At 41.5% G+C, this 26,486-nt stretch overlaps 2 protein-coding genes across 5 annotated transcripts in view; both read right to left on the bottom strand.

The window, feature by feature from the left end:
• Positions 1–3,727, bottom strand: part of sptan1 (spectrin alpha, non-erythrocytic 1) — a 65,687-nt gene extending 61,960 nt beyond the window's left edge. For all 4 annotated transcript variants that reach the window (XM_086135174.1, XM_086135173.1, XM_086135172.1 and 1 more), the window contains exon 1: positions 3,602–3,727. The gene's annotated coding sequence lies outside the window, so the exon portion shown is untranslated. The remainder of the gene's footprint in view (positions 1–3,601) is intronic.
• A 2,170-nt stretch (positions 3,728–5,897) lies between these two features.
• On the bottom strand, positions 5,898–24,718 carry derl2 (derlin 2). The gene is made up of 7 exons (XM_086135201.1): positions 24,497–24,718; positions 17,427–17,492; positions 14,790–14,863; positions 13,758–13,851; positions 11,654–11,849; positions 11,483–11,573; positions 5,898–6,930 (listed from the first exon to the last, which is right to left on the bottom strand). Exons 1-7 carry the CDS (start codon positions 24,587–24,589, stop codon positions 6,822–6,824), a joined length of 723 nt encoding a protein of 240 aa, XP_085991327.1. The 5' UTR covers positions 24,590–24,718; the 3' UTR covers positions 5,898–6,821.
• Positions 24,719–26,486: the final 1,768 nt, after the last annotated feature.

Here is a 26,486-nt window from a genome sequence, read left to right on the forward strand (position 1 = left end):
GTTGCACATACAGCACATTTGACAAAGTTGTACTTGACTTGACTTGATGTTCCTCAATGTACAATTACAACGAATTTAGGGATTTCATCATCCATGGTCCATAATATCAAAAGGTTCAGAGAATCTGGAGAAATCACTGCATGTAAGCGGCAAAGCCGAAAACCAAGATTGAATGCCTGTGACCTTCGATCCCTCTGCTGGAACTGCATCAAAAACTGATATCAATGTGCAAAGGCTATCAACACATGGGCTCAGGAACACTTCAGAAAAACATTGTCAGTAATACAGTTTGGCGCTACATCCCAAAGTGGGACTTAGATTTCTACAATGCAAAATAAAAGCCATTTATCAACACACCCAGAAATGCCGCTCATTTTAAATGCAAAGTGTTTTGTGAACTTGTAAACATTCTGTCCTCTGGGCCAATGAGGAAAATAACCATCGGGACTGTGATGGAAGCAAAGTTCAAAAGCCAGCATCTGTGCTAGTATGGGGCTGTGTTAGCGCAGAAGGCTAAATCACAAATGATCTTCTCATGGCAGCAGACTCTGGCCTAATCTCCATCTTTATCCTCCTTGACCTGAGTGCGGCTTTCGACACCATCTCTCACCCCATCCTCCTTAACAGACTCTCCACCATAGGCATCACCCACACCCCCCGACATTGGTTTCACTCTTATCTCACTGGCCGCTCTCAGTTCATCCAACTCAATTCTTTCACCTCACAATCCCTCCCCGTCTCTTCTGGTGTGCCCCAGGGTTCTATCCTGGGTCCTCTCCTTTTCATCATCTACCTTCTTCCCCTTGGCAATATTTTTTGCAATTTTGGTTTACACTTTCACTGCTTCGCGAATGACACCCAGCTCTACCTCTCTAGCAAACCCGACGCCTCTCTCCTACCCTCATCCCTCTCTCACGGTCTCTCAGAAATCAAGTCTTGGTTCACCCATAATTTCCTCAAGCTAAACAGCAATAAAACAGAACTCCTCCTCGTCGGTACCAAATCTACTCTACACAAAGCCGACAGTTTTTCCCTCACAATTGATCATTTCACTGTATTTCCTTCCCCCCAGGTGAAGAGCCTGGGTGTCATCCTCGACAGCTCACTATCCTTCCACTCCCACATCAACAACATTACCCGGTCCGCACATTTCCACCTTCGTAATATCAACCGTCTCCGTCCCTCACTCACTTCTCACACCACTGCTATCCTTGTTCACAGTCTCGTCACCTCCCGTATCGACTACTGCAATTCACTTCTCTTCGGTGTCCATCACAAATTCCTCGATAAACTTCAACTTGTTCAGAATTCAGCAGCCCGGATCATCACGAGAACCCCCTCCTTCCATCATATCACCCCCATCCTCCAACAGCTCCACTGGCTCCCTGTCAAACTTAGAATTAATTTCAAAATACTTCTGTATACATTCAAAGCCATCCATAACCTTGCCCCCCGACCCCCTATCTGTCAGATCTTCTTCAAATTTCCATTCCCTCTCGCTCACTCAGGTCCTCATCCTCTCTCCACCCGTCTCAGTACAATGGGGTGCAGAGCCTTCAGCGGCTCTGCCCCCAAACTCTGGAACTCACTTCCACCCAATATTCATAATCTCTCTTCCCACATTCAAAACCCAGCTCAAAACCCACATATTCAGACTTGCATATCCACCTTAAATCTTTATCTTCTTTTGTTTATAATTTTATCTGTGGTTTTATTATTTACTCTTGGTTGTAAAGTGTCCTTGAGTGTTGTGAAAGGCGCATACAAAGGAAATGTATTATTATTATTATTATGGGTCACTTGCACATCTGTGAAGGCACCATGAATGCTGAAAGGTATATACAGCTTTTGGAGAAACATGTGCTGCCATTCAAGCAATGTCTTTGCGCATGTTATTTACTATATTATTTCCGCAAGACAATGCCAAGTGCAGGGATGGCAATGGCTAGTGATGAAAAAAGCGGAAAGGGGCGTGGCCTGGATGGGGCGACCAATCACAACAAGTAAGACATCATACACGTCCAATCGCAGGGCTGTTTACAATCGGAAGATGGAAAGACTGATCGGGAAGCTCGTGAAAACTCTCTCAAGAATCGTCAACGTAAATGGTTACGTTGACGATTCTCAAACTTTGAAATGGTATTAGTCTGTTTACATTGATTAACGATCATCCTGCCCTTATGACTTTTCCCGTGTGTGTGTGTGTGCATAAAATTACCATGCTGCATTTTTATTGTACAAATAAATATAAAAACATTTATGAGTCAGTATGCCTTCAACAACGGCGACCGTCAATTTGACGGCTCAAATTCATTTTAATTAAATCAATCGCACCACTGGGACGGCACTGCCTTTCCATCGCATTGATCTTTGAGAAAATCTGCTGGTCACCATTGTCTATAAAAAAGTTACACAATAGAGGAGGCATTGCGTCTGCTTCAAAATATTGATGAGGCTGAGTCTGAGGATGAGTGGTTGCTGGAAAACAGCAAACTGCATTTGTTGTCAATGTGCTCTTCAAATAAAGTTGAGTTGATATAAAAACAGACTAATAGACCAAATATGTATATTTTTTAAAGGATGAAATCAGTATGCATCAGGACTAGTACGAGTGTATGTACTGTACTTATATATTTAGAAGCAAAAATTACTTCAGGTAAACAGCTTGACAGGTGACCCTTGACCTTCAACGTCACAAGGAGATGGATGTTAGGAATTTGACATTCTGGCGGAGCAATGAGCACCCCTAGTGGTCATTACCATGAATTGCATCTTTAGGAGCTCAAGGAAAAAACGGTCAACGGCGCCGTATTTTTTTCATTATTTGGTTTTAGAATTATCCACAAAATATACATATAGTTTCCGTTTGAATATGTACACATTCGGAACCCTTACGTGGATATAACGTATCAATCATGAACGGTCATTATGTCTATATCAATGCGGGACTTCAGCCATGCCAAACTGTAGCAATGCACCTCCACTGGGCGGTTCCCCATTCCGAAATGGCCGACGAGCTGTTCAGAAGACCTTGCATCGTTAAACCTACAAGATAATTTAACTACAAACCTAAAACTCTTTGAGACAAATTGCGCCACCATACAATACAAAATCTGCATTATCAGATATTATAATTTGTGCCAGTGAAAATGTCCTGGATTTGGAAGGCAGAAAAAAAGTATTGTACTGAAAAGGCGAAATCTTACCTTTCTACAGACAGATGCAAAATTAATATAGTAAGTTTTAAAGAGTAAGGAGGTATATGACCTTAAATAAATAAACAAAAGCGTTACAATGTACATCCACTTTTCTAGAATCTAGGTCGAATGGTGTATTTTTTTCTAAATGGTGAAAATGTAAGCTTTAACTTGGTTACAAGCCATCCGACATCCGATGACCTACTGCGTTATCTCACTGATTTACATTGCGAAAAGATTTTCGTAATATTGAACAACTGGAAACACAAGCCGCTTGTTTGAATTAGCTACCAAGCTAGCGCTCAAAGGACATAAAGATTAAGTATTACATAATTTTTGTATGCAGTCCCTGCAGCGAATATAATAAATATTAAGCGTAAAATTCGTCATGCATAATTCCTCACCTTTTTAATTAGCGAACAACGAAGCAGCGTTAAAAGCCTCCTAGCGTAGGTCGTCGAAGAATGACCAGCTGCTGTTTGCGTGCTTTTTTTTCCTCCCACAGCGTGACGTCAGTTCTGCAGCACCGATATGTACAGGAAGCTGTGCGAGATGACGTTCGCAAAGACAAACGAATGCGTTAAGTTGATGTATCTTACATTTAATGTATCGTTTTTGTCCTCCACATTTTATACAGTATACACGACATATTATCTTTGTCTAACTATAAACATCGAAAGACGCGCAAATGCTTTTGACTCGTTTCCGAGGTAATTAAAAAAATAAATAAAAATAGCTTCTTTTTTTTAACCTTACCCGTTTAGTGCTAGTCATGGGTGGATTCGTATCAAGGGGGGTTGAATATTCGCCCTGTTGTTATTCGTATTGAGATTAACATTTGTTTGTGTGCGTTATGTGTGTGCGTGTGTGTGGGGGGGGGGTGTTGACATAACGAGATGTGAGATCAATCTGTCCTTTTTTAATCCCAATTCAGAACATAGAGAACAGAAAACAACATCATAACAAAAGCCGCCTTTACTCCACCCCAAATTTGAGTTTTTTTAAACTTTCAGTTTCTGTCTGTCACTTTCTCTGTCAATAGACACACGCGCGCGCACACACACACGAACACACACACAATAATGTAGAAACCTACAGTATCTTTTAACAATTATTTTTTTTCCTCATTAAAAATGGCTGACTCCGCCCAATCCTTCCCTCCTCCGCTGACTGGGCTGCTATCTGCAAAAAGCAACATGCTGCCTTCCACTGATATGATTGAGTCCCTCTAAGTCACTTGTGTAAATCAAGACCTCTGTCACATGTGGTAACTTCGACCCACTCAATATACCAAAACACTTTTGTCATTAACGGGTTTTGTTTTTCTGTATTTCATCGTATCTTACTGTCTTTGTGGTGAGGTAGGAGTAGATTTTATCTTTCTACTTACGGAAGGGTTCAAGTGCTCAGACATTGAGTAACCCAAGGCTGCAGCGCTCAGTGAACCAAAACGTTTTGACTCAGCCCAAACACACACAAACTGAGCACAAACTCCAAATTACCCATCACATTGAAGCACGAGGCACCATTTTTTTTCACGGTTACAATTACACAAATTACACACACCCCATGAAAATCGCATTCATTTCTATGGAGAAGACATTTTTCGACCCTTGCTCACCCAAGTGGATGCTGGAGGTATGTGTAGATGTGTCTTGTTTTGCCGCATCCAATGGTTGTTTTCGATCGTCTTCCTTTAACCCTGAAACCTAACCTCAACTGCAGAGACACCTTGCAGATTATCAGGTTGGTGACCCCTGGCCTCGAAACTCAGAACCAAGGTCGACTCCCCCATATTTTAAAGAATTATTAATCCAATTAATTGTGAATTGCTATTTTTTTCATACACCAGAGGTGATTGCTCTCAGGCTGCAAGGGAATCTCAGCTTCCCCTAAAATGTCAAAAAATAAGTGATAAAATATGTGTGTACATACAATTGGGTGTACATGTCATTGACTAAATATGCGCTACAACGCGCTCAACTTTTGTTCCGAATCAGCTTCCTATTCCTGGTTACAACGCAACTCTCTTCTCACTCATCCCCGCAGCTTCACTGTGCTTTAAACTGTGTGGACGCTGGGCGTCGAGAGAGTACTGTCGTCCCAATGCATTGAAACAAGGCGAATCATTGGATAAATGCTGGTTTTGTTCCGCCCATCGGACGCTCACCGTCTCTGGGGGTCTACGGACAGTGGGCGTTTATGGGCGGGCCGGGACGCTCAGCTTTTCTGCATGATGATTGGATGATCTGTCTGAGGCGGAATCGCTTTTGATTGACAGCGAAATGAGCCAATCACCGATCTTTTGGTGCCGGCATCCGTGGGAACATTTTTCAATTCTCATTCTGTTCTGAGCTGAACTGGAGACTTCATCCAATCATCTTCGCGACACTCTCTTTGTTGAAAACGACTCGCGACAAAATAATCTTTTATTTCTGGTGGGTTTTATTGTAATTGCTTGTGTTCGCAGACGGACTTATATCACCACAGTTAAGACCCTGGAAAAGACGCCTTGTTAAAAATAAACAGACATTTTATGATGTAGGCTGAAATTGAGCTTCCCCTCCTTGACAGACCAGCATCTGCCACTGTCAGACACATATCAGAATCACTTAAAAAAAGATCCACATCGGTTGGGCCTTAGTCGTAAGCTATAGCAAAATATGTTTCCTAAAAATAAAATAAAAAATGAAATCAAGAGAATGTACAAGTATAGAATTTATTGGCAAAAGGTACTGTTACAATAGAAAGATAATTTAGCAAACAAAAATTTCAGAAATGTTTTTTTCGTTTTGTTTTCTTTCCCAGCCCTTGTGCATGTTATTGATGCCCTAGTCTGGCCAAGTTGTTTACCTAACATCAGTTATCAACTTAAACTTTCATCAATAAATATCAATTCAAGTTCCAGTGTTTATACAGTGATTGAGTTAATAAAACCCCCAGCCCCACTCCAACCACATGCTAAGCTATCTTTGCCTGTGATTACTTCTGTGTGTTGTCTGGTTGAGTAAAAGCAGTTTTGGAATCAGATCTCTTGTTCACTCAATCGTTGATGTTATAATGACCAGATTTTCCGTTTTTCAACTGGCAAGTAAAAATTAATTTAAAATGAAAAAAATCTCTCACACACACACACACACACACACACACACACACACACACACACACACACACACACACACACACAACTGTACACTGTGTACAGTATTGTGCAATTAAAAACCAGAAAGTAAAATAACAGCATCAAAAAAAAAAAAAAAGACACCAGAGTCAACCAGAAGCTGTGAATTTACTGTGTTGAACAGCCTTAGAAAACAGTTCAGCTTTTTGACTTCACCCTTATTGTCAAAATAATTGAAGCCATCAACTTAATTCTCCATAAATGAGAGAGAAGATACCATGACTCTCTGGAGAAAGAGACTCGCAGACTGGCATGGAAAATTGTTCATTTGAATCCACTTTGAAACACTAAACAAAAATAACAAATGGACTTTTCAATGTTTTCCTTTTCTTTTTTTTTTTGCATTGTCCACCCATGAATAAAAAAACCCACCAAGCATATCAATACACCTTATCACTCTGGTGGAACATTTTTGGAAGATACTTGACAACACCAGATTATTGTTAACCTCCGAGGTTTGGTGGTCCCTCTCCCCAAGCAAACCCTCCTGGGCGATCCTCGGGCAATGGATTGTAATTGGCATCATCGTCAGGAGTGTCGAACAGCATCTTTCTGGTGGTGTGAGGTCAGAGGGGTAGGGATAAAGATAAACAGATTAACCATTATTCAAGCCTCAAAGTTTGTTTTATTGATCATATGTAAAGCGTATAAAGTTAGGCCAGAAAGTGTTTTGAAGAGTCTTCATGGTTTTGCCACTATACTGTCACGATTGACTTTAATGTGTGAAATGTACACTTTCAGCTTTAAGACATTTCATGAACATATCGATCTAAGCACTCAACGTAAATGATTCAACGTTAAAGTGTTTGGGGGGGGGGGAAAACAGTGACACTGTAAATACTGTGGTACCTCTACTTAGGAACATCTCTTCATACGAAATTTCCAAGTTACGAAACGCCTCAACTGGAAAATATTGCAGAAGAAATTTCAAGATACAAAAGGTAAAAATAAAGTATGGTCTGCTACTTGCAGCTCTGAGTTTCCTGAACGCAACATACGAAGAGCTGGTCTGTCATTGGCTATTACTGAGCATCATCCTGGCATCACATTGGCGAAGAGGGACCGCTACCGTATGTGTCTATGTGTGTAGAAAGAGAGATCTGTGTTGGTGCAGCGTCCTCATCATTCGCTCCTTGGCCATGAGGTGTTACGATGTGAATCACCCAGAAAAAGTGTTCACCAGTCGGGCGATCGCTCATTATGCTGATGTTTGCCTTGGACGTTCTTGAATTATTGTTAAAAGCCGACAAAAGCAAACGTCCTAGGACCATTTCTTTACAAAATGCCAGACAAAAACCACTTCTGACAGAGAACATGAACCAAAGAGGGCAAAAAATGATGAGGACGCATTTAAAAGTTAAATTCAGTTCAATTTTCTGAACCGCTTTATCCTCACTAGGGTCGCGGGCGATGCTGGAGCCTATCCCAGCTGTCTTCGGGCAGTAGGCGGGACACCCTGAATCGGTTGCCAGCCAATCGCAGGGCACACAGAGACGAACAACCATCCACGCCCACACTCACACCTAGGGGCAATTTAGAGTGTTCAATCAGCCTGTCATGCATGTTTTTGGAATGTGGGAGGAAACCGGAGTTCCCGGAGAAAACCCCCGCAGGCCCGGGAGAACATGCAAACTCCACACAGGGAGGCCGGAGCTGGAATTGAACCTCTGCACTGTGAAGTCGACGTGCTAACCACTGGACTACCGGGCCGCCCTAAAAGGTTAAATGACCAACATTTTTATTCTATGTTTTTTTTTTTTTTACATTACGCACAACTTTCATTTATTGTGCAATAATCTAATTGTAACATGTTTTTGTTACATATGTTGATGCATTTTTATGGTTTAGAAAACATTTATGTCTGATTAGGGCATTTGCATGGAAAAATGCGCCTTACAACATTTTCTTGTTAAGAAATTTCTTCCAGAAACAATTAATTTCGTAAGTAGAGGTACCACTGTATGTCCAGACCTGTGCAGTCACGTTTGTGTATGACCAAAGTCTCTGCAAATATTTGGAATATTCTTTAGTGGTCATATGCATGATCATTCCGATGAAGAGTCAGGGCAGTACTAGCTCAAAAGGCTGATTCCAATTAATACTGAGCAAAGTGTCTGAATATTTATGACATGTCAGTCTTTCTTTCAGAAATGTAAAAAAATTTCCACAGTTCATTTGTTGCTCTGTCAAAATGTACATGTCAAGGTTCCATTCACAAATCAAATGAACTTTTGTGATTTTCGCAAGTGGCTGCAATGAAGAAAGGAGTGTAAAATTGAAAGGCGTCTAAATATTTTCCATACCCACTGTATTTTGCCTCTAATCATTGCATCAAACCTGTGACCCATTCACGTTACCAAACATGCATTCATTCCTCCCTTCTTCATTAGTGATACTTTTCCAGGCTTTCACATACATACTGTGTATGTATTTTTATGTTTTATATATATATATTAGTGCTGTCAGTTTAGCGCGTTATTATCGGCATTAATTTAAATCAACTTTAAAATGATTACATTTTTTATTGCGAGATTAATGCGGCAACACGTCACAGCGGATGTTACGTTGTTCTTGAAATAAACCGGAAACAAAACAACAAGCGCGCTGCACAGAACCACGCCCATGTCTGTTTTGCCAGCCACGGCAGCGCGAGACACCGAAAACGGATACTTAAAAGAGTATATGAATGGAAAGTTGACTTTTAAAAAGTTGCCAGATTGTTCCGCTGACAAGTTACCTGTATGTTTTGCAGTCGTAAACTGAGCTATCATGACAGCACGTCGACTCTGAAATAACACTCTAATGGCCAAGAACACAGCTGATGTGAGGACTCCGCCCCCTCGTCTAAGACAGACAGCTATGGATCATTTCAAAGCAAAGAAAATGGATGATACGACGAAGAACAAATTTGCTGAAGCCATAGCTAAATGTATGGCGACTGTGTGTGTGTGTGTGTAATATATATCTATCTATATATATATAGATAGATAGATATATATTACACACACACACACAGGCTATGTTAATTCTTTTGGTCCTTCTTGCGGGGAAGTCTCTCTATGGTTTTGTAGACATCATTTCGGATGACACACAACACTGGAGACAACTATTTTCAGTGTGGTGGCTCCGACTGCACCGCTGAACTCTGGACGTGCCTCAGCGGACCGTCACTGTCAGACGAACACAAAGAAGCTCCACCCCCTTTATTTATATGGACACGGAACACGGTAACCTTCCACACAAAATAGTTCCAAACAAGTAACAATCGCGTCAGTGGCATACATCGTATTCAACAGGCTACCTGCTCTTTATTCACCAGAGAGGCTCATCAACCTAGTCTCTTATTTCTCTCCCGAAACAGTGTCTTCTCCCGCTTGGTGTACCTTAGCCTTCTCCATTACGAACAATCTCTGTACACAGCTTGTAATGGAGGCGGAAGCTCTCGCTGGCAATCCGCAGTGGAGTCGTTAGATGCAATGCGAATGATTTCAGCTTGAGTCGAGCAGGGATGACAATGGCTAGTGATGAAAGAAGCGGAAAGGGGCGTGGCCTGGACGGGGGCGTGGCCACTTACAAAAGTGGCACGAAACATGCTGAAGATGAAGTGTATTCAATTTACACACTATTTGAAACTTGAACAGAAAAAAATCCCAAGATTGTTCACTATTCTTTCAAGTGAAAATTTGTGCAATTTTGCTTATGCATTCCTGTGAGCACCAATATGTAACTTCAAATTTGCTGCTCAAAATCAAAACTAAAAAAGGAAACACATTCCGTGCCATATTTAAGATTTGTTCATTAGTTGTATGCATAAAGTGTTGTGTAAATGTGATAAAAAGCTGTTGATTCTTACCTCATATAGTGATAGTGAAGTCCCACACTGTTTACTATATATGGGTTATGGATGTATTTTATTATATAAAGTGGATGTCTATTTCCAGTATGTACAACAATATACAGTTTCATGAGGTAGAATACTTTATTTTCTCTTCATTTGAAGCTTTTTAGCAAGCGCTAAAAGCTTATTGATCCTCTCCGTCTTTTTCCACTCTCTTTTTAGCCAACTCCTCTTGTTTTTACACATGCTCCAGGCTGTCGAAAAGTGCTTGAGATCGAGTAGTTACTTTTCAGGAGAAATGTCTGTTTTCGGTGTTTCACCGAGGTTGTGTGACTCTGTAAAGCTTTCCATCCTCTCGATCCGTATAGAATGACATCGTCACACACTGTACACAGAGCTTTACCGGCGACATCGAGCTTTTTCACGAAATCCGACACAAGCACAAAGGTTCCGCTTTACGGTTTCTACTGGGGACACCGTCAGCTTTCTATCCAACCAGTCCCATCGAAACATGTTTTTCAGATCCGCATCTATCTGACGCACTTTAGCTTCGTAGCAAGTCTCGATAACATTCGGCATTCGCGAGAAGGGGTTTTAGGAAGGCGAACACGGATTGGTTGTGATTTGCATTTGCCGATATAGCGACCAATCACAATAAGTAAGACATCATACACGTCCAATCGCAGGGTCAGGGTCAGCTGTGTGCTTGGCCATTAAGCGGTACTTCAGACTCGACGTGCTACGTTGATAGCTCAGCTTACGACTGCAAAACATCCAGGTAATTTTAACTGTTGCTTGTGAGAAGTTAACATCAACCCCAGGACACCATGTGAGGGACATCCCAAGCTGTGTTCGCGGACCACCGACATCCAGCAGAAGCTGTCTGATCACCTCAGGAATGAACTCTGTGTTCTCATTGAAATTCTCCTTTACTGAAACTGTTGTGGAATGTGAAAATACTCCCCACACCCGTTAGAAGATCGTGTATCAGAGACATCCTTCCAATAAATGCAAGGAGACAAACGCGGTCTCTTCAGAGTTGCCCCGGAACCTGTAACAGTTTACATGGCAGAGCCAGCTGGAGAGCTGCTCCGAGATTGTGAACCGAGATATGTTTTAGCGCACTCTCTCTTGCAAGAAAGACAACCATGCTTGTCTCCTGAGTCTTCCTGTTCCTGATGTGTTCTTAGCATCAGATTGCCAGCATTAACCTAACAGGAACTCAATTTCTGGTGTTTTAAATGGCAAAAGGTTTTCGCAGCTCACATTATTGATGGAGTCCTCAGCCATCTTCCACCACCTGGCAGGTTGGGGAAGACGTCTTCCAAGAAGAAGTATACATGACCGACAGCGATACCTTAGAAAGGCAAAAGACATTTCAACAATGTGAAGAGATATCATTCACCACAGTATATTGCAGAAAATTGTGATAAATACCTAAAAGATCTATGATGATGGAATTTCCCAGCAGAAGTGAAAATCCCATCAGCACCCAAGGCAGGAAGGGTGCCTGGAAATTCAAAAGGCCAAAGAAATTCATCCGAACATTTGGATTTCTTCGACTCCATATGTACACCAACATTATTGTGAACGCTTGGCCCAAGAACACCAAACTCACAAAAGTTCCAAATATCTGAAATCACGTTAAAGAACCTGAAAAAAAAAGATTTGTTTTGAACCATGGTGAGAGTAAAGACTGCATTAAGCAGGTTCCAAAACATGGAACATTTAATACCTAAAATTTTTATACCAAATATTATTATTTTAGATTTGAACAACTACATTTTGTTGATACACAATGTGTTATAAAAGCAATGAAAAGTATTGAACCTCCAAAATTCGTTTCATCTTGTCATAGTCAAGCCTGCAGGTATTTCTTGGGGTAAATCGTCACAGTTTCAGAACAAATGTATCTAAAAAGCAGCATTATGTCGCTGTGAATAAGCAGGTGATTCTGACAGCAGATTCTGAGAGACGCCTCTCAGAATCTGCTGGCAACCGTCACAATATTTTTGGGTCTGCCAGGTCAGCCTGGCATTTTCCCCCACCATCGGAGCCTACCAGGTGGTGATCAGTTGACAGCTCGCAATCACGCCCTTTCAGGTCTCACTGTCATTGCCCACGTGAGCATTGAAGTCCCCCGGAAAAATGAGGGAGTCCCCCGAAGGAGTGCTCTCTAGCACACCCTCCAAGGACTCTTAAAAGGGTGGGTACTCTTAGTTGCTATTTGGTGCAGAGGAACAAACAACAGTCGGGACCCGTCCCCGAAAGCGCAGAGAGGAATTAGCATTCACCCCACTACGGCTGCGTGAACACTGGGGTTCATCGCTGCCTGTGACACGGATGTCCATGAAGCAGGAGCACGTCTCTTTTTCTCCATTTTTTGTCCAGGAATCGCCATTTTCATTAAACTTAGCCATTTTGAAATGCCGATTGCTGAAGAAAGGTAAAAGAACAATTTTGTTTTCTGCTGAAAGAAGAGAGTCCAAATTTTATTTTGGTAGGCTCCATGTTTATGTAGCATTCGAACCAAATATTCTGTGGGCCTTGCAAGATCAGTCAAAATCCAGTAAAACGCTGGGATCGAGGGGGTTGCTCCAGTGAAAATGGCTGGGATTGAATGAGTTAATTGTCTTATCATAAACATATCGGCTGCGTGGGGATAGCTGGCCAGGAGCTAGCTGGAGGCTAACGGCGGCTACACCGTCAGAGCGTGAAATGAGAGTCGCCTTCTACGCCACTAACACAAGTCTCTTTGCCTCTCTCAGAAGGCAATGCTGTTAATTACTGTGTAAGGTTTTATAATTAAAGATTTAAGTAAATATGTGTACTGTTGTAGTCTTTGTTTCAAAATATGTAAAGTATAATCACGGTTTACATACTGTGTTTTAAACATGCTGGTATCCAAATACACTTCCACAAAAATTCCTAGGGGCGGGGGAAGCAAACTCCTTCGTAGTTTTTCACTTATCGCGGCCAGGTCCCAGTCCCCATTAACCACAATAAGTGAGGGATCACTATGGTTGCTGTTATGTATAATTTGTTGGAGCTAGACTACACAGATGTTATTAGATGGCACTCAAAATCGGCTTTGAAGCCATTTTAAGAAGGCATAGTCCTGGTAGCGTGAGAAGACACTACCCCAAGGGTCGCCTCCATCTCAGCTCCAACTTGCACACGACCCTTTTGAGGACAAGCACTACAGAACATGGATTTACTGGAGAATTAAAAAAAAAAAAAGTAAAATTAACTGTGTTAGAGGGTTTAGGTTCAAGTAATCAGCGTTCATGAGACAAACCACCATTAAATGCAACCTTTGTGCTCTGTTCAAAATGGAACTTGCATATTATTTACATGTCCGTTAATTCCAAAAGTTATACGAGATATACAGTATATATTTTTTTATTTTAGAAATACACAATTATTTGGTTATTTTTTGAAAGTCATAGACTGTTAGAATAAAGAGCAAAAATGAAATAACCACATTGTCATTTGTAAAATAAACTGAATTGACCCGCCCAAACCTCAGTGAAAAGGATACAGTCATCAGAAGTCCACCAAAGAGGAACATGAAAACAAAGTCACCTGTTCGACCCCTGAAAGAGCCCTCCTCCAGCATCCGACAGTATCTGTATCTAAAAACAAATTGTTGAGGAAGGGGACAATATTTCTTAAAGAGCTCAAGAAATGCATATAAAAATATATGAGGGTGACAATTATTGCTTGCTGTCACACTGTGGATCTAAAGTACATGTAGAAAGGAGGAACTTGTGAGTTAGCAGCTGGTTATAATCGTTCTGCTAATTTTCCCTGTTATTTGTATTTTCACCCCCTTTTAATCATTTTGTGTTGGTTTTGTGTTGAGTTAACCTGTTTTGGGCTGTATTCAGCGTTTTGGTCGAAGATGCAGCAGACGCAATCAACTCTATTCCATGAATCCAAAAGTGTTTTATCATATTTGAATTGCACAATATTATTTTACAGCACATGTTGCACTGAAGAGAAAAACACTGGTCACTTTTCACTTTTGATCCCCACTGAATAGTGTTTGCAACTATTGTGTGCAAGCGTTCTGCTTGCACATACTTCTCGCTTAGTAAGTGTGTATTGTTGCGCACACATTTATCATCAGTCATTCTTTGTCCTTGCCCGGCGGCTTCCGGTGGGGAACGGGCGGTGGGAACGGCCCCACAGACGCGCAACGCCACAGACGAACCTTCGCTGCGCACTGGGCTTTCACGCCCCAGCGCCGCGGCTCTGATGGCAGGGATGGGGCTCCGCACACATACATTTCCTATTGGTCCTTCTTGGTGAACAAGGCATTAAAAATGTAGCAATCTGAATGATTGTGGAAGAGCCTTAATTCTATTCCCTGTAACACTTGGTTCTCAATTATATATGCCCAATTACGGCTGACTGACTGGGGATCAGTTCAGGGTGTGCCTAGCCTCTTGCATAATGACAGCTGGGAAAGGCTCCAACATGGCCGCGACATAGTGATGAACGTTTCAGAAAACGGATGAATGTATTACGGATCTGACAATGTAATTACACTGAAAACTGAAAAGGATACAAAAATATCATATTGAACAGAAAATTGAAGCCAACTGGACCAAAAAATAGGAAGTTTGTTATTAGTCGCCATACCTACAAAAAAAGAGAAGAGAGAGGTTACACACCACAAACAACACATTGCATACATTTTGTACATTTTCTCAAGTGAAATTTTTTTAAAGAGGTTTCTCCTGTCTAATTAGATCACATCAATCTGATGTTCAACAATCAGCTTTCCATCAGAGAGATCCCTTATGATGAGCAAAACAAATGGAGTTAAGTTTCCCTTGCCCGGGCGCGGGTCAACGGGGCCTCCGTCTGGAACCCAGCCTAGAGGTGGGACTTGTTGGCGAGCGCCTCGTGGCCGGGCCTACACCCATGGAGCCCGGGTCGGGCTCAGCCCGAAGAGACAACGTGGGTCGCCCTTCTCATGGGCTCACCCCCCATGGGAGGGGCCAAAGGGGTCGGGTGCAGTGTGAGCTGGGCGGCAGCCAAAGGCGGGGAACCTGGCGGTCCAATCCTCAGCTACAGAAGCTTGCTCGAGGGACATGGAATGCCACCTCTCTTGCAGGGAAGGAGCCCGAGCTGGTGTGCGAGGTAGAGAAGTTCTGACTGGAGATAGTCGGACTTGCCTCCACACACAGCCTGGGTTCTGGTAGCAGTTCTCTCGAGAGGGGTTGGACACTCTTCCACTCTGGAGTTGCCCACGGTGAGAGGCGCAGAGCAGGTGTGGGCATACATTGGGGTTCACACCCGTAGACGAGAGGGTTGCCTCCCTCCGCCTTCGGGTGGGGGGCTGGGTCCTGACTGTTGTTTGCGCATATGCACCCAACAGCAGCTCAGCGTACTCACCCTTTTTGGAGTCCTTGGAGGGTGTGCTGGAGAGTACTCCTGCTGAGGACTCCCTTGTTCTGCTGGGGGACTTCAACGCTTACTTTGGCAATGACAGTGAGACCTGGAAGAGCGTGATTGGGAGGAACCGCCCCCACACGCCTCGATCAGAACTCGAGCGGTGTTTTGTTATTGCACTTCTGTGCTCGTCACGGATTGTCCATAACAAACACCTTGTTCAAACATAAGGGTGTCCGTATGTGCACTTGGCACCAGGACACCCTTGGCCGCAGTTCGATGATTGACTTTGTGGTTGTATCATCGGATTTGCAGCCGCATGTTTTGGACACTCGGGTGAAGAGAGGGGCGGAGCTGTCAACTGATCACCACCTGGTGGTGAGTGGGCTCCAATGGTGGGGGAAGATGCCGGTCCAACCTGGCAGACCCAAACGTATTGCGAGGGTTTGTTGGGAGCGTCTGGTGGAATCCCCCGTCAGAAGTAGTTTCAACTCCCACCTCCGACAGAGCTTTTCCCATGTCCCCGGGGGAGGCGGGGGACATTGAGTCCGAGTGGACCATGTTCCGTGCCTCTATTGTTGAGGTGGACAATCTGAGTTGTGGCCATCAGGTGGTTGGTGCCTGTCGTGGCGGCAAGCCTCGTACTCGCTGGTGGACACCAGCAGTCAAGGATGCCGTCAAGCTGAAGGAGTCCGATCGGGCCTTTATGGCCTGTGGGACCCCAGAGGCAGCTGATGGGTATCTACTGGCTAAGCTGAACGCAGCCTCGGTGGTCGCCGAGGCAAAAACTCGGGCGTGGAAAGAGTTCGGTGAGGCCATGGAAGCCGACTTCAGGACGACTTCGAGGAAATTCTGGTCCACCATCCGACGTCTCAGGAGGGGGAAGCAGTGCACCATTAACACTGTGTACAGTGGGGATGGGGCACTGCTGACCTCGACTCGAGACGTTGTAAATCAGTGGGCAGAGTACTTCGAGTACACAAGTGATGGCCGGAGGGAGCAGAAGATCGACAGATGGATCTGTGCAGCGTCTGCTGTTATGCGGACTTTGTATCGGTCTGTTGTGGTCAAGAAGGTAGCTGAGACAAAGGGCGAAGCTCTCAATTTACCGGTCGATCTACATTCCAACACTCATCTATGGTCACGAGCTATGGGTCGTGTCCGAGAGAACGAGATCCCGGATCCAAGCGGCCAAAATGAGTTTTTTCCGCAGGGTGTCCGGGCTCTCACTTAGAGATAAGGTGAGAAGCTCGGTCATCCGGGAGGGGCTCAGAGTCGAGCCGCTTCTCTCCCACATCTAGAGGAGCCAGATGAGGTGGCTCGGGCATCTGATTAGGATGCCTCCTGAACGCCTCTCTGGTGAGGTGTTCCAGGCATGTCCCACAGGCAGGGATGACCCAGGACACACTGGAGAGACGATGTCGCCCAGCTGGCCTGGAACGCCTCAGGATCCCCTGGGAAGAGCTGGAAGAAGTGGCTGGGCTTCCCTGCTCAAGCTGCTGTCTCCGCGACCCGACCCCGGATAAGCAGTAGAAGATGGATGGATGGATGGATGGATGGATTAGTGTTATGTTATACGACACCTGCATAATGTACCACGATACCGGTACTGAAACAATGATTCACCAACATTTTGACAAATATTACATTCCAATTATTTTCCATTTTCAAAATGGTGGAAGTAAACATTCCCCCTCAGTTAAGTAAATAAATGTCACCTTTCAATATTTTCCTGAAATACAGGCACTAACATTTGTGACTGGTTTGACATTTTATGTTGTGATTATGATCAAGTTTGATTACTCACTTGGTAATTCCTTAGGATCAAATCTGGATTGAAGTATAGTTGAAAAGGTGTGATGAGCTCTAGTTGCTGGAAGGAAAAAACAAACAAGTCATCAAAGAAGATATAAACTTCATCTGTTAAGACTCATGAATTAATATGCTTGACAGGTAAAATCTTGATCAACTCAACGGTAACACTGCATAGTTTAGGTGACTTATTTTAACCACCGGGTTCCCTACTGTACACTGTCAAACGGCAGAACCCAGGGTGTTCTTCCAAACAATCATCCAGTTTCTGAAGTTCAGTTTTTGGAAGTAATAGCCACTAATATAGACAAAGACAAATAATTTACTGTTGAGGTTTTCCTAGATCTAAAAAAAGCTTTTGACACAATAGATCACAGTATATTATTGAAAAAACTAGAAGGATATGGCATTAGAGCAGGGGTGGGCAATTATTTTCCCAGGGGGGCCAAATGAGAAGCAGAAAATATTGTGGAGGGCCGGGCCAAAAGTTAGAAATAGAAATAGAAAATAAAGAAGATAGCACAATGTCTTTGTATGCCAGTAATAATGTAACATTCTCCTCCGCCATCACACTCAGCACCAGTTCTCCTCAAGGATGTGTACTGAGCCCCCTGTTGTTCACGCTCTACACATTTGACTGCTCTCCGACTCTTATTAGCGGCCCAGTTTGCGGAAAGTTTTTAACATGATAACAATCAAACCATTCTAGGAAATGTTCATTTACTCGAGCCACAAGCAATTCACTCTGAGTATGGAACTTGCCAAAATCGGACTGAGTAAGAATCGCTTCCTTGTTTTTCAAAGTCTCGTAGATTTGAGTCTTTCTGACTCCAGGCGTCTCCTGAATGTTTCGTACTTTGTTACCCGCTTCGTTTAATCAGATACATATCACTTTCCCTTCCATAGTCATTACTCTCTCCCTCTTTCTTCGTCTTCCCCTCCCTCCCTGTGCTCTGCAACTTGAAGTAACTGTGCCACCTGGTGTTGAAATACCTGTCATTACAAGTCCAAACGAAATGAATGCAATCAAACCTTAATTGTGCACCAATCTTCGGCGGGCCGGATTAAAAAGACCAACGGGCCGGATCCGGCCCGCGGGCCGTAGTTTGCCCACCCCTGCATTAGAGGTGTATCTTATAAATGGATAAAAAGTTATTTAGAAAACAGATATCAGTCCTTGCAGCTCAACAATAAAAAAACGAATCAACTGAAAATCACTCATGGAGTTCCTCAGGGCTCAGTCCTTGGTCCAAAACTATTCATCTTATATATAAATGATATCTGCAAGGCACTGTGTGGAAATATGGGGCAATGCCTGCAAAACAAACACACTCCCAATTCTAAAACTACAAAAATAGCAATTCGAATTATTAATAGATCAAAATATACGGAACCCACAAATCCACTATTTATCAAATTAAATACGATGAAATTTTATGACCTGGTTGACTTTAAAATCGCCCAATTAATGTACAAAGCACACAATAACCTGCTCTGCCAAAACATTCTGAAGTTTTTCGAAATTCGAGAAAGCAGCTATGATTTAAGAGGTACCAACTTATTCAAAAAACTCAAAACAAGAACAAACATCAAGCAAAGAAGTGTATCTATCAAAGGTGTTAATCTGTGGAATAATTTCGAAACGGACCTGAAAATTAGTAAATCGCTTGCTGAGTTCAAAAACAAATTCAAAGAAATAGTACAAACAACCTACATCAATCAGTTAAAATGATCAATTCTAAACATTAAATATAATGATAAATCAGAACTAAGTTGATAAATAGAGAAAGGTATTGAAATAGCCATTATGAATACAAGAGAAAATTGACACAAAAGTGCCAGGGTGTGTATGTATAAAATCCCGATACAAACCAAAAGTTGTAAAAAATCACGGTTAAGGGTAAAGTATGAGCCTTAATGGAGACCTCTTTCTTCTTACTTTCTTTCTTTTCTGATTGATATAAAAATGATTTATTAGATATAAACACATAACACGGGGTAGGACTAAATAAGTTCTCTACTTCTTCCTACTCTCTTGAACATAATAACTGTGTTGAATGATGACTGATTTCTCTTTCCTTTTTACTATTTTATTTACCTTATTTTCTGTCAAATTATTACTGTATATGTTTTATGTTCAATAAACAAACCAAACCAAAAAAAACAAAAACAAAACCTTAGGGGCTCGTAGGTCGCACATTAACGGGTTTTCACTAGCATGCTTTGTGTCACTGCCACATTTTTGTATTTTCTTGAGGTTCTCAAAAATGAAGCTCTCATGAAACATTAAAATACTGGGTGAAAATGGCGAGTAACTCATACTAAATTTCACAAACAGTAAAAAGTTCATGAAAGAAGAGAGAAGTTCATAAGCTTTGTTAAAAAAAAAGTACCAGTATATATTTTTTGTTCATCAGAATCAGAATCGCACTTGGAAACGGAATTGTCCAAATTGAAACGATGCTGAACTCTTGTAGCGGAGCGCTATGACATGACATCACGTCAGAATTCTTCCACCTATTCCAATCAAGTACAACTTTACGTGGGTGTCACCCAGTATTCAGATAGAGAAACCACCGTTGAAAACTGGTTACTGTATTTTCACAACCACAAGGCGCTCTTAAAAGTCTGACATTTTCTCCAAAATGGACGGGCGGCCAAATAATGCGGGGGCGCCTTATGTGTGCACCGAGTTTCAAAAGTTGTGAACGTTGTGTAACTTCAATGAGAGCTACGGTTGACAGACTGATGTTTTGGCGACACGCTTGTTATATAGAGGAAATGTGGATGTGACTGAGGACAGCATGTGGTTGTTAAAGGGGGTTAGGCTGTGCATGAAAGAGGACGGCAAAGGCACACCCAGAGTAGATGTATATAGTGCTGGTATGTGCATTGTGCTAAACAACATCAGTTTGGCTAAGAACCCCTGAAAATTGCACCGATGAAGAGACACGCTTATGAAGCACAGTTGAAACTGCGAGCTCTCAGTTACGTGGTGGAGGACCATGGCAATCGAGCAGCTGCGTGAGAATTCAAGATCAACAAATCCATGGTGCTTGGTGCTTTCGTTTTACAAAACAGTGCCATCTATCCATCCGGGAACGCACAACCGTGGCGCAGCAACTTCCGACAAATTCCAAGGAAAAGCTGGTAAACCTCCGCTCCCACTGCAGTAAAAAGATTGCCGATATACACATCCAGCCCAAAGACATCACCAACATGGACGAGGTGCCGCTCGTCCATGTTGATATCCCAGGGAACCACACTGCAGAGAAGAAGGGCATCAGCACAGGAGCGATACACACAACAGGGCGCAGAAAGTCGGCTTTTACAGGTGTTCTTGGTTGCCATGGTAGTGGACAGAAACTGTCACCTATGTTGATTTTTAAGAAGAGGACACATCTTGACAGGGTATTTGGGGGGCAAGAAAAGCTAAGTGGCCTGCCAAGGTTATAAAGCACTGGGAGACACCCTGCACACAACAGCACAACTGCTCGGTTCGAAAGTCTTGTCCATTCATAGGCACTCGCAACTCTTTATCTCATTTTTTTAGCGAGATGTAGCAGTGTACAGTGGTGATAATAATAGCAAAGTAGCGCTAATTCTAAGCATCATTCAGCTAACAATAGGATTGCACCAATCACAATTTTCAGGCTGATCACAATCCCCTTTAAAAAGCCTGACCTGCCAACCCGATTTTTGCCGATCACTTTTTTTCATCTTTTAGTGATCTCGAGAGTCAAAAAGGAGTCCACATGTTCAAGAGCATTTTCTATTAGGGCTCCAATGCTCTGGAATGCACTACCCTTGGAAATTAAGAGCCATTGTCTGAAGAGAAGTGTTTAAATCTCAACTTAAAACTTCTTTGTATACTATTCCATTTGCTTGAACTACACATTGGCCTGTTTGACTGCCGCTTCTTCTCATTGTCCTGCCCACTCCCCAGCTTGGAGAGGGGGCAAGGTGACGATGGCCCAGTTGGATGTCGCCGTACAGATTCTACACCAAGTGATCTGGACAAATTATGAGGTGGACTACCTCCTCGGAGAAGCTGCTAGGGAGTGTTCCGCATTGACCAACTGGGCTGGGTTTGAAAAAGGAGAGCTGTGGTGGTGGTGTTTTTTTTTTAAAACACACACTTTATTAATGTTTTTCACAGTCTCAACAAATACATGTACGTCTTTGTCCATCTCGGTGCCTTCTCTTCTTCTATTCGACTCAAGGCGTTCATGACCGCCTCCGAAAAACAAATTAACGATTTCTTCAATGAAACGACGAAAATTGAAACAAATAAATCAAAACAGAACATCAAGCGAGGAAATCACAAAATAAATTTTATAGCCCCACTACAGAATTTATTTTGTAATTTCCTCGTTTGTGGATACAAGACAACAAAGGAATAAATAAACACAACTGAGACAGTCCAGTCTCCTACATTTTACTGACATTTGATTGTTGTGTTGGACCTACACTCAAGGAAATGCCAAAATAAATTCCGTGGGGGAGAAGGGGGGGGGGGGGGGGCTATAGAATTTATTTTGTGATTTCTTCGCTTGATTTTCTGTTTTGATGCAGTATTTTCAATTTTCGTAGTTTCATTGAAGTAATCGTTAATTTTCGTTTTTCAGAGGCGGTCATGAACGCCTCTCGAGTCGAACGTAAGGAGCGTAGCTCCATCTAGTGGATGCATTGTAGATTGTGCCTTATAATCCAGTGCATCCAATATATGAAAAAAAATTACAAATTAGGCCATTCATTGAAGGTGCGGCTCATAATCCAGTGCGCCTTTTAGTATGGAAAATACGGTATTTTATTATTATCGGCAGTAACCAAGCAAAACAAATTCCTGAGCGAATAAACTGGTTTGAAATAGATTCAGTACATGGAAAAAACTCTTCCGCAATGTTCCTTATTGCTGTAAATCAAATAAGTATTAATATTGTCAGAACATTTAAAAATAAAGTCAACTGATAGCTTTAATATTGATATGAGAATAGTAAAACAGATTATAGAACTTGTAGTCCGACCTTTCACATACATATGACACCTGTCATTCAAATCTTTCCATCAAAAATGAAAATTACTAAATTCATTCCAATTTATAAAAGTGCAGAACAACATTTGTTTCCAAATTATAAACCAATATCACTCTTACCACAATTCTCAAAAATATTAGAAAAATTATTTTCATGCAGACTTGATAACTTTATACAAAAACTATGCTATTAAGTGAAAATCAAGATGGCTTCAGAGAAAAACGGACCACCTCAATAATGGCAGTAATGGAGTTTGTGGAAGCAACATCCACTAATATAGACCACAAAGCTTTTGATACTCTATCAGGGGTGTCAAACTCATTTTTGTCACGTGCCACGTTGTAGTTACGGTTTCCCTTGGAGGGCCCTTATGACTGATGAATTTTGTGAAACCACCAACCACATATTACATACACAGTGAGCATCAAATAGATAGCTAACTTGCTTTGACATCTGTAGTCAAGAATAATGATTTTTTAAACATTTTATTTATTACATTATATATGAACATTTTGAAATTTTGTTTCAGACTTTAGCAAGCATCATGGAAATTGACCTGCTTGAATTGCTTACACAGGCCACATAAAATGATGTGGTGGGCCAGATCTAGCCACCGGGCCTTGACTTTGACACCTGTGCTATAGATCATAGTATATTACTGAATAAATTAGAGAGATATGGCATGCGAGGTATAGCATATACTGTACATGGATAAAAAGTTATTTAGATAACAGATATCAGTATGTGCAGTTCAACAGAAAAAAGAAAATCTAATCAACTGAAGATCACTCATGCAGTTCTTCAGGGGTTTGTGCTTGGTCCAAAACTATTCATCTTATGTATAAATGATATTTGCAGTGTCTCAAAACAATTTAAATGTGTCCTATTTGGTGATGATACAACTTTCTACTGCTCTGGAGAAAATCTGAATCAACTCCTGATAACTGTGGAAAATAAATTAAACAAAGTGTTAAACTGGTTCGACAGGAATAAATTGTCACTTAACTTGGAAAAAATCAAAGTTAATTTTGTTATTGGCACGAGTCCAATCAAACACCAATTTAAAATTATGGTAAACTCAATTGAAATAGAAAGAGTGTCTGAAAATAAATTTATTGGATTAGTAATAGTTTCAAAACTATGTGGGAAGCCACATCTAGATAACGTTAAAAGAGAAATATCCAAAACCATAGGGATCCTCTACAAAACCAAGGATGTGCTGAATAAGAGATCTTTGTACACATTATACTCATCATTATTACTACCATATACATACCTGTCAACTTTTCGGAGCGCCAACCTGTATAAACTACCAAAAAAATCCTTATAAAGAGCAAAAAATCCTTATAACATACCAAAGCATTTTATATGTCAAAATAACGGCAGAAAAAAAACCCCACGAAATGTTCAATGATATTTCTTGTAGATCTCCATAATACAATGTCTGGTTAATGTCTAATCATCATTCTACTTAGTGGCATTTCTGTGTTCAGAGTTGTATTCCTGCGTTACCCGGAAATTTTTAGAATCCGTATGATTTGTGCGATACGGCCATATACGTAAGATTCACCACAAAATCCGTATGAACTATGGCTAAACCGTATGAGTTGACAGGTATGCATTTATGACCTACAGTGTGGAAACATGGGGAAACGCCGGTAAAAAAAACACACTGCCTGTTAAAAAAAAAAAAAGCCATCAGAATTATTAATAGATCAAAATATACGGAACCCACGAATCCACTATTTATCAAATTAAAAAGAATGAAATTTTATGACCTGGTTGACTTCAAAATAGCCCATTTAACGTACAAAGCACATCCGGACGAACATTTTGCATTGTTAGCGGTGTGCATAAGTTACGCACCAAGGGTTAGTGACGTTTCTCACTCTTACACACGTCAGCTATATGTGTGAGTGACGAAGCTGAAAAGCGATACTGTATTGTAAATGATAGCTGTAGTAGCAAAAAGCGAAGGAAGGGAAGATCATTTTTCCACTAGCAACACAGTCAAATGTAACTATCTTACCACTGCTGCTGTTGTTAGGACACATGCGGTTGTATATGCCCTCGTCACAAGCGGAATCTGTAAATACTCCTGTTGAAATGTCTGGTAAGCCATTTTGAACAGGATCTTTGCATCCAGCACTTTGCTGTGAAACAGTTTTACAGTGACGAGGTTCCTCCAAACATGTGCGGCTCCAACCAGTCTGATTATTATTATTATTATTATTATTTCCTCTTCTTCTTCTTCTTCTTCTTCTTCTTCTTCTTCTTCTTCTTCTACACTCACTTGGCGGTTTGCAAACAACGTTATGTGCATTACTGCCCCCTTTCTAAAATGAAGTTGGGGTGGGTGGGCTGGATAATGTCCTAGTTCATATCTCAGTGGTTGTCAAATATGGAGTATGCATAGCATAAACACACTAGGGGTATGTGAAAGCGCCTCACGTGGTGTGAGATTTTGACTATTCATGAGCATTCATGCAAAGCAGTGGCCTCCCTGCCGATCACAATTTTTATAAAGCATTTAAAGAACCTCAATGAAATTCTGACCAAAACCAAAAGTATGACCCGCCTCAAATAAGCGACGATTTTACAATATGAAATACTAAAAGTAGAAAAAAAAGGTATTGGAACGGCAAGCTTTGTTTTTGTTGTATACTCCAGACTTTGGGTTCCATATGACGTATTCATGGGGTGAAAATGTGTGTTTGTAAATAAGGGACCTTGCCAATAAAACGTGTCTGGGAATCTTATCTACATTGTAATTGCAACCTCAAATAAAGTTTAAACCACCAAATTTAGCAAAATACACTGAGGGACAAAATTCCAAATAAATTATATATTTTTTATATAAAGAATTTTTGTGTTTAGCCCAATTGATTAACTGTATTAATTAATGAAGTGAAACCTAAGACGCCTGCAGAGTCGTAGTTATTTATTGCACACTCTTTCTGATGTAAAGTGCGCAGTTCTTCTAGAGGAAGTTAAAACGCATGCAATCGATACCCCGACAAATTTTGTATTCACCGAGGAGTGACAGATTTGCATGAGACAAGCGAGATAAACTTCCCGCCTTAGAGAGTAAAACTGTCCTTTTCAAAGTGAAATGTCTTTCTTGCCATTGATATAATTTAGTTTGTGTTTTCTTGGTTAATGGGAGCAAATTTGCAAGCAATCCTCTTTTTTTTTCATTTTTACTAATGACAAGGGTGAAATAAGTTGCTTCTGTTTGGATCTTAACCCTTTCAGGAACAGCGGTTACTACAGCAGCCATCTTGCTACCTCTGCGTCCCGCGTCATAGATACATAATTTTCCCGTCAGACGCACAGTTCCAAATAATGTGCGTTTTGGGGACGCAAGGAAATTTCTCAGTGAAAATAAAAAATTTAAAAAAAGCAAAAAAAACCCCCAAAAGGTAAATCTTTTTTTCCAGCAATGAACGCAGTTTGACAATCACCACCATTGTTGTTTTGATCTCGCGTTAAGTAATCTCGCGTGACGAGATTTCCGTTATCGTGAGAAAAGATTGGCGAGATCGGCCTTCACCACGTGGAAAGCAGACGATTGCCAAGTCGTGTAATGTGAAAACAAGTATTGCGAAAGTTTATTGCGGAGATATCACAGAGGAGACAGCTAAAGTTGGATAGTTTTTTGCGATAATAATCTTGTATGCCTGAATTATTTACATTTTTGCAGCATTTGTTCATAAGAAATAAACCTATTATCAATGTATATTGTTGTTGTTTGTGTTTGTGTATCATGTGCAATTGAATAAGTAGACCATTTCAGAATTCAAAATTTGGGACTCTCTAAATGCATAATGGGACTCATAATTTTCTGATCAGCAAGTCCCTGGGACTCACAGGGCTCAAACTGTAAAATGATCACTGCTACAGTGGACACCTTTTCATGTTATCAGGTTACAGGGTGCATGAAAGGGTTAATATAACAAATAATTGGTTCAATACATTCTTTAAAAGGCAAGAGTTGACATTTACTTACATTCAGTGTC

Source organism: Hippocampus guttulatus, chromosome 17, assembly GCF_054856545.1.
Source record: "Hippocampus guttulatus isolate MCC_2025c chromosome 17, RoL_Hgut_1.0, whole genome shotgun sequence".
Lineage (NCBI taxonomy): Eukaryota > Metazoa > Chordata > Actinopteri > Syngnathiformes > Syngnathidae > Hippocampus > Hippocampus guttulatus.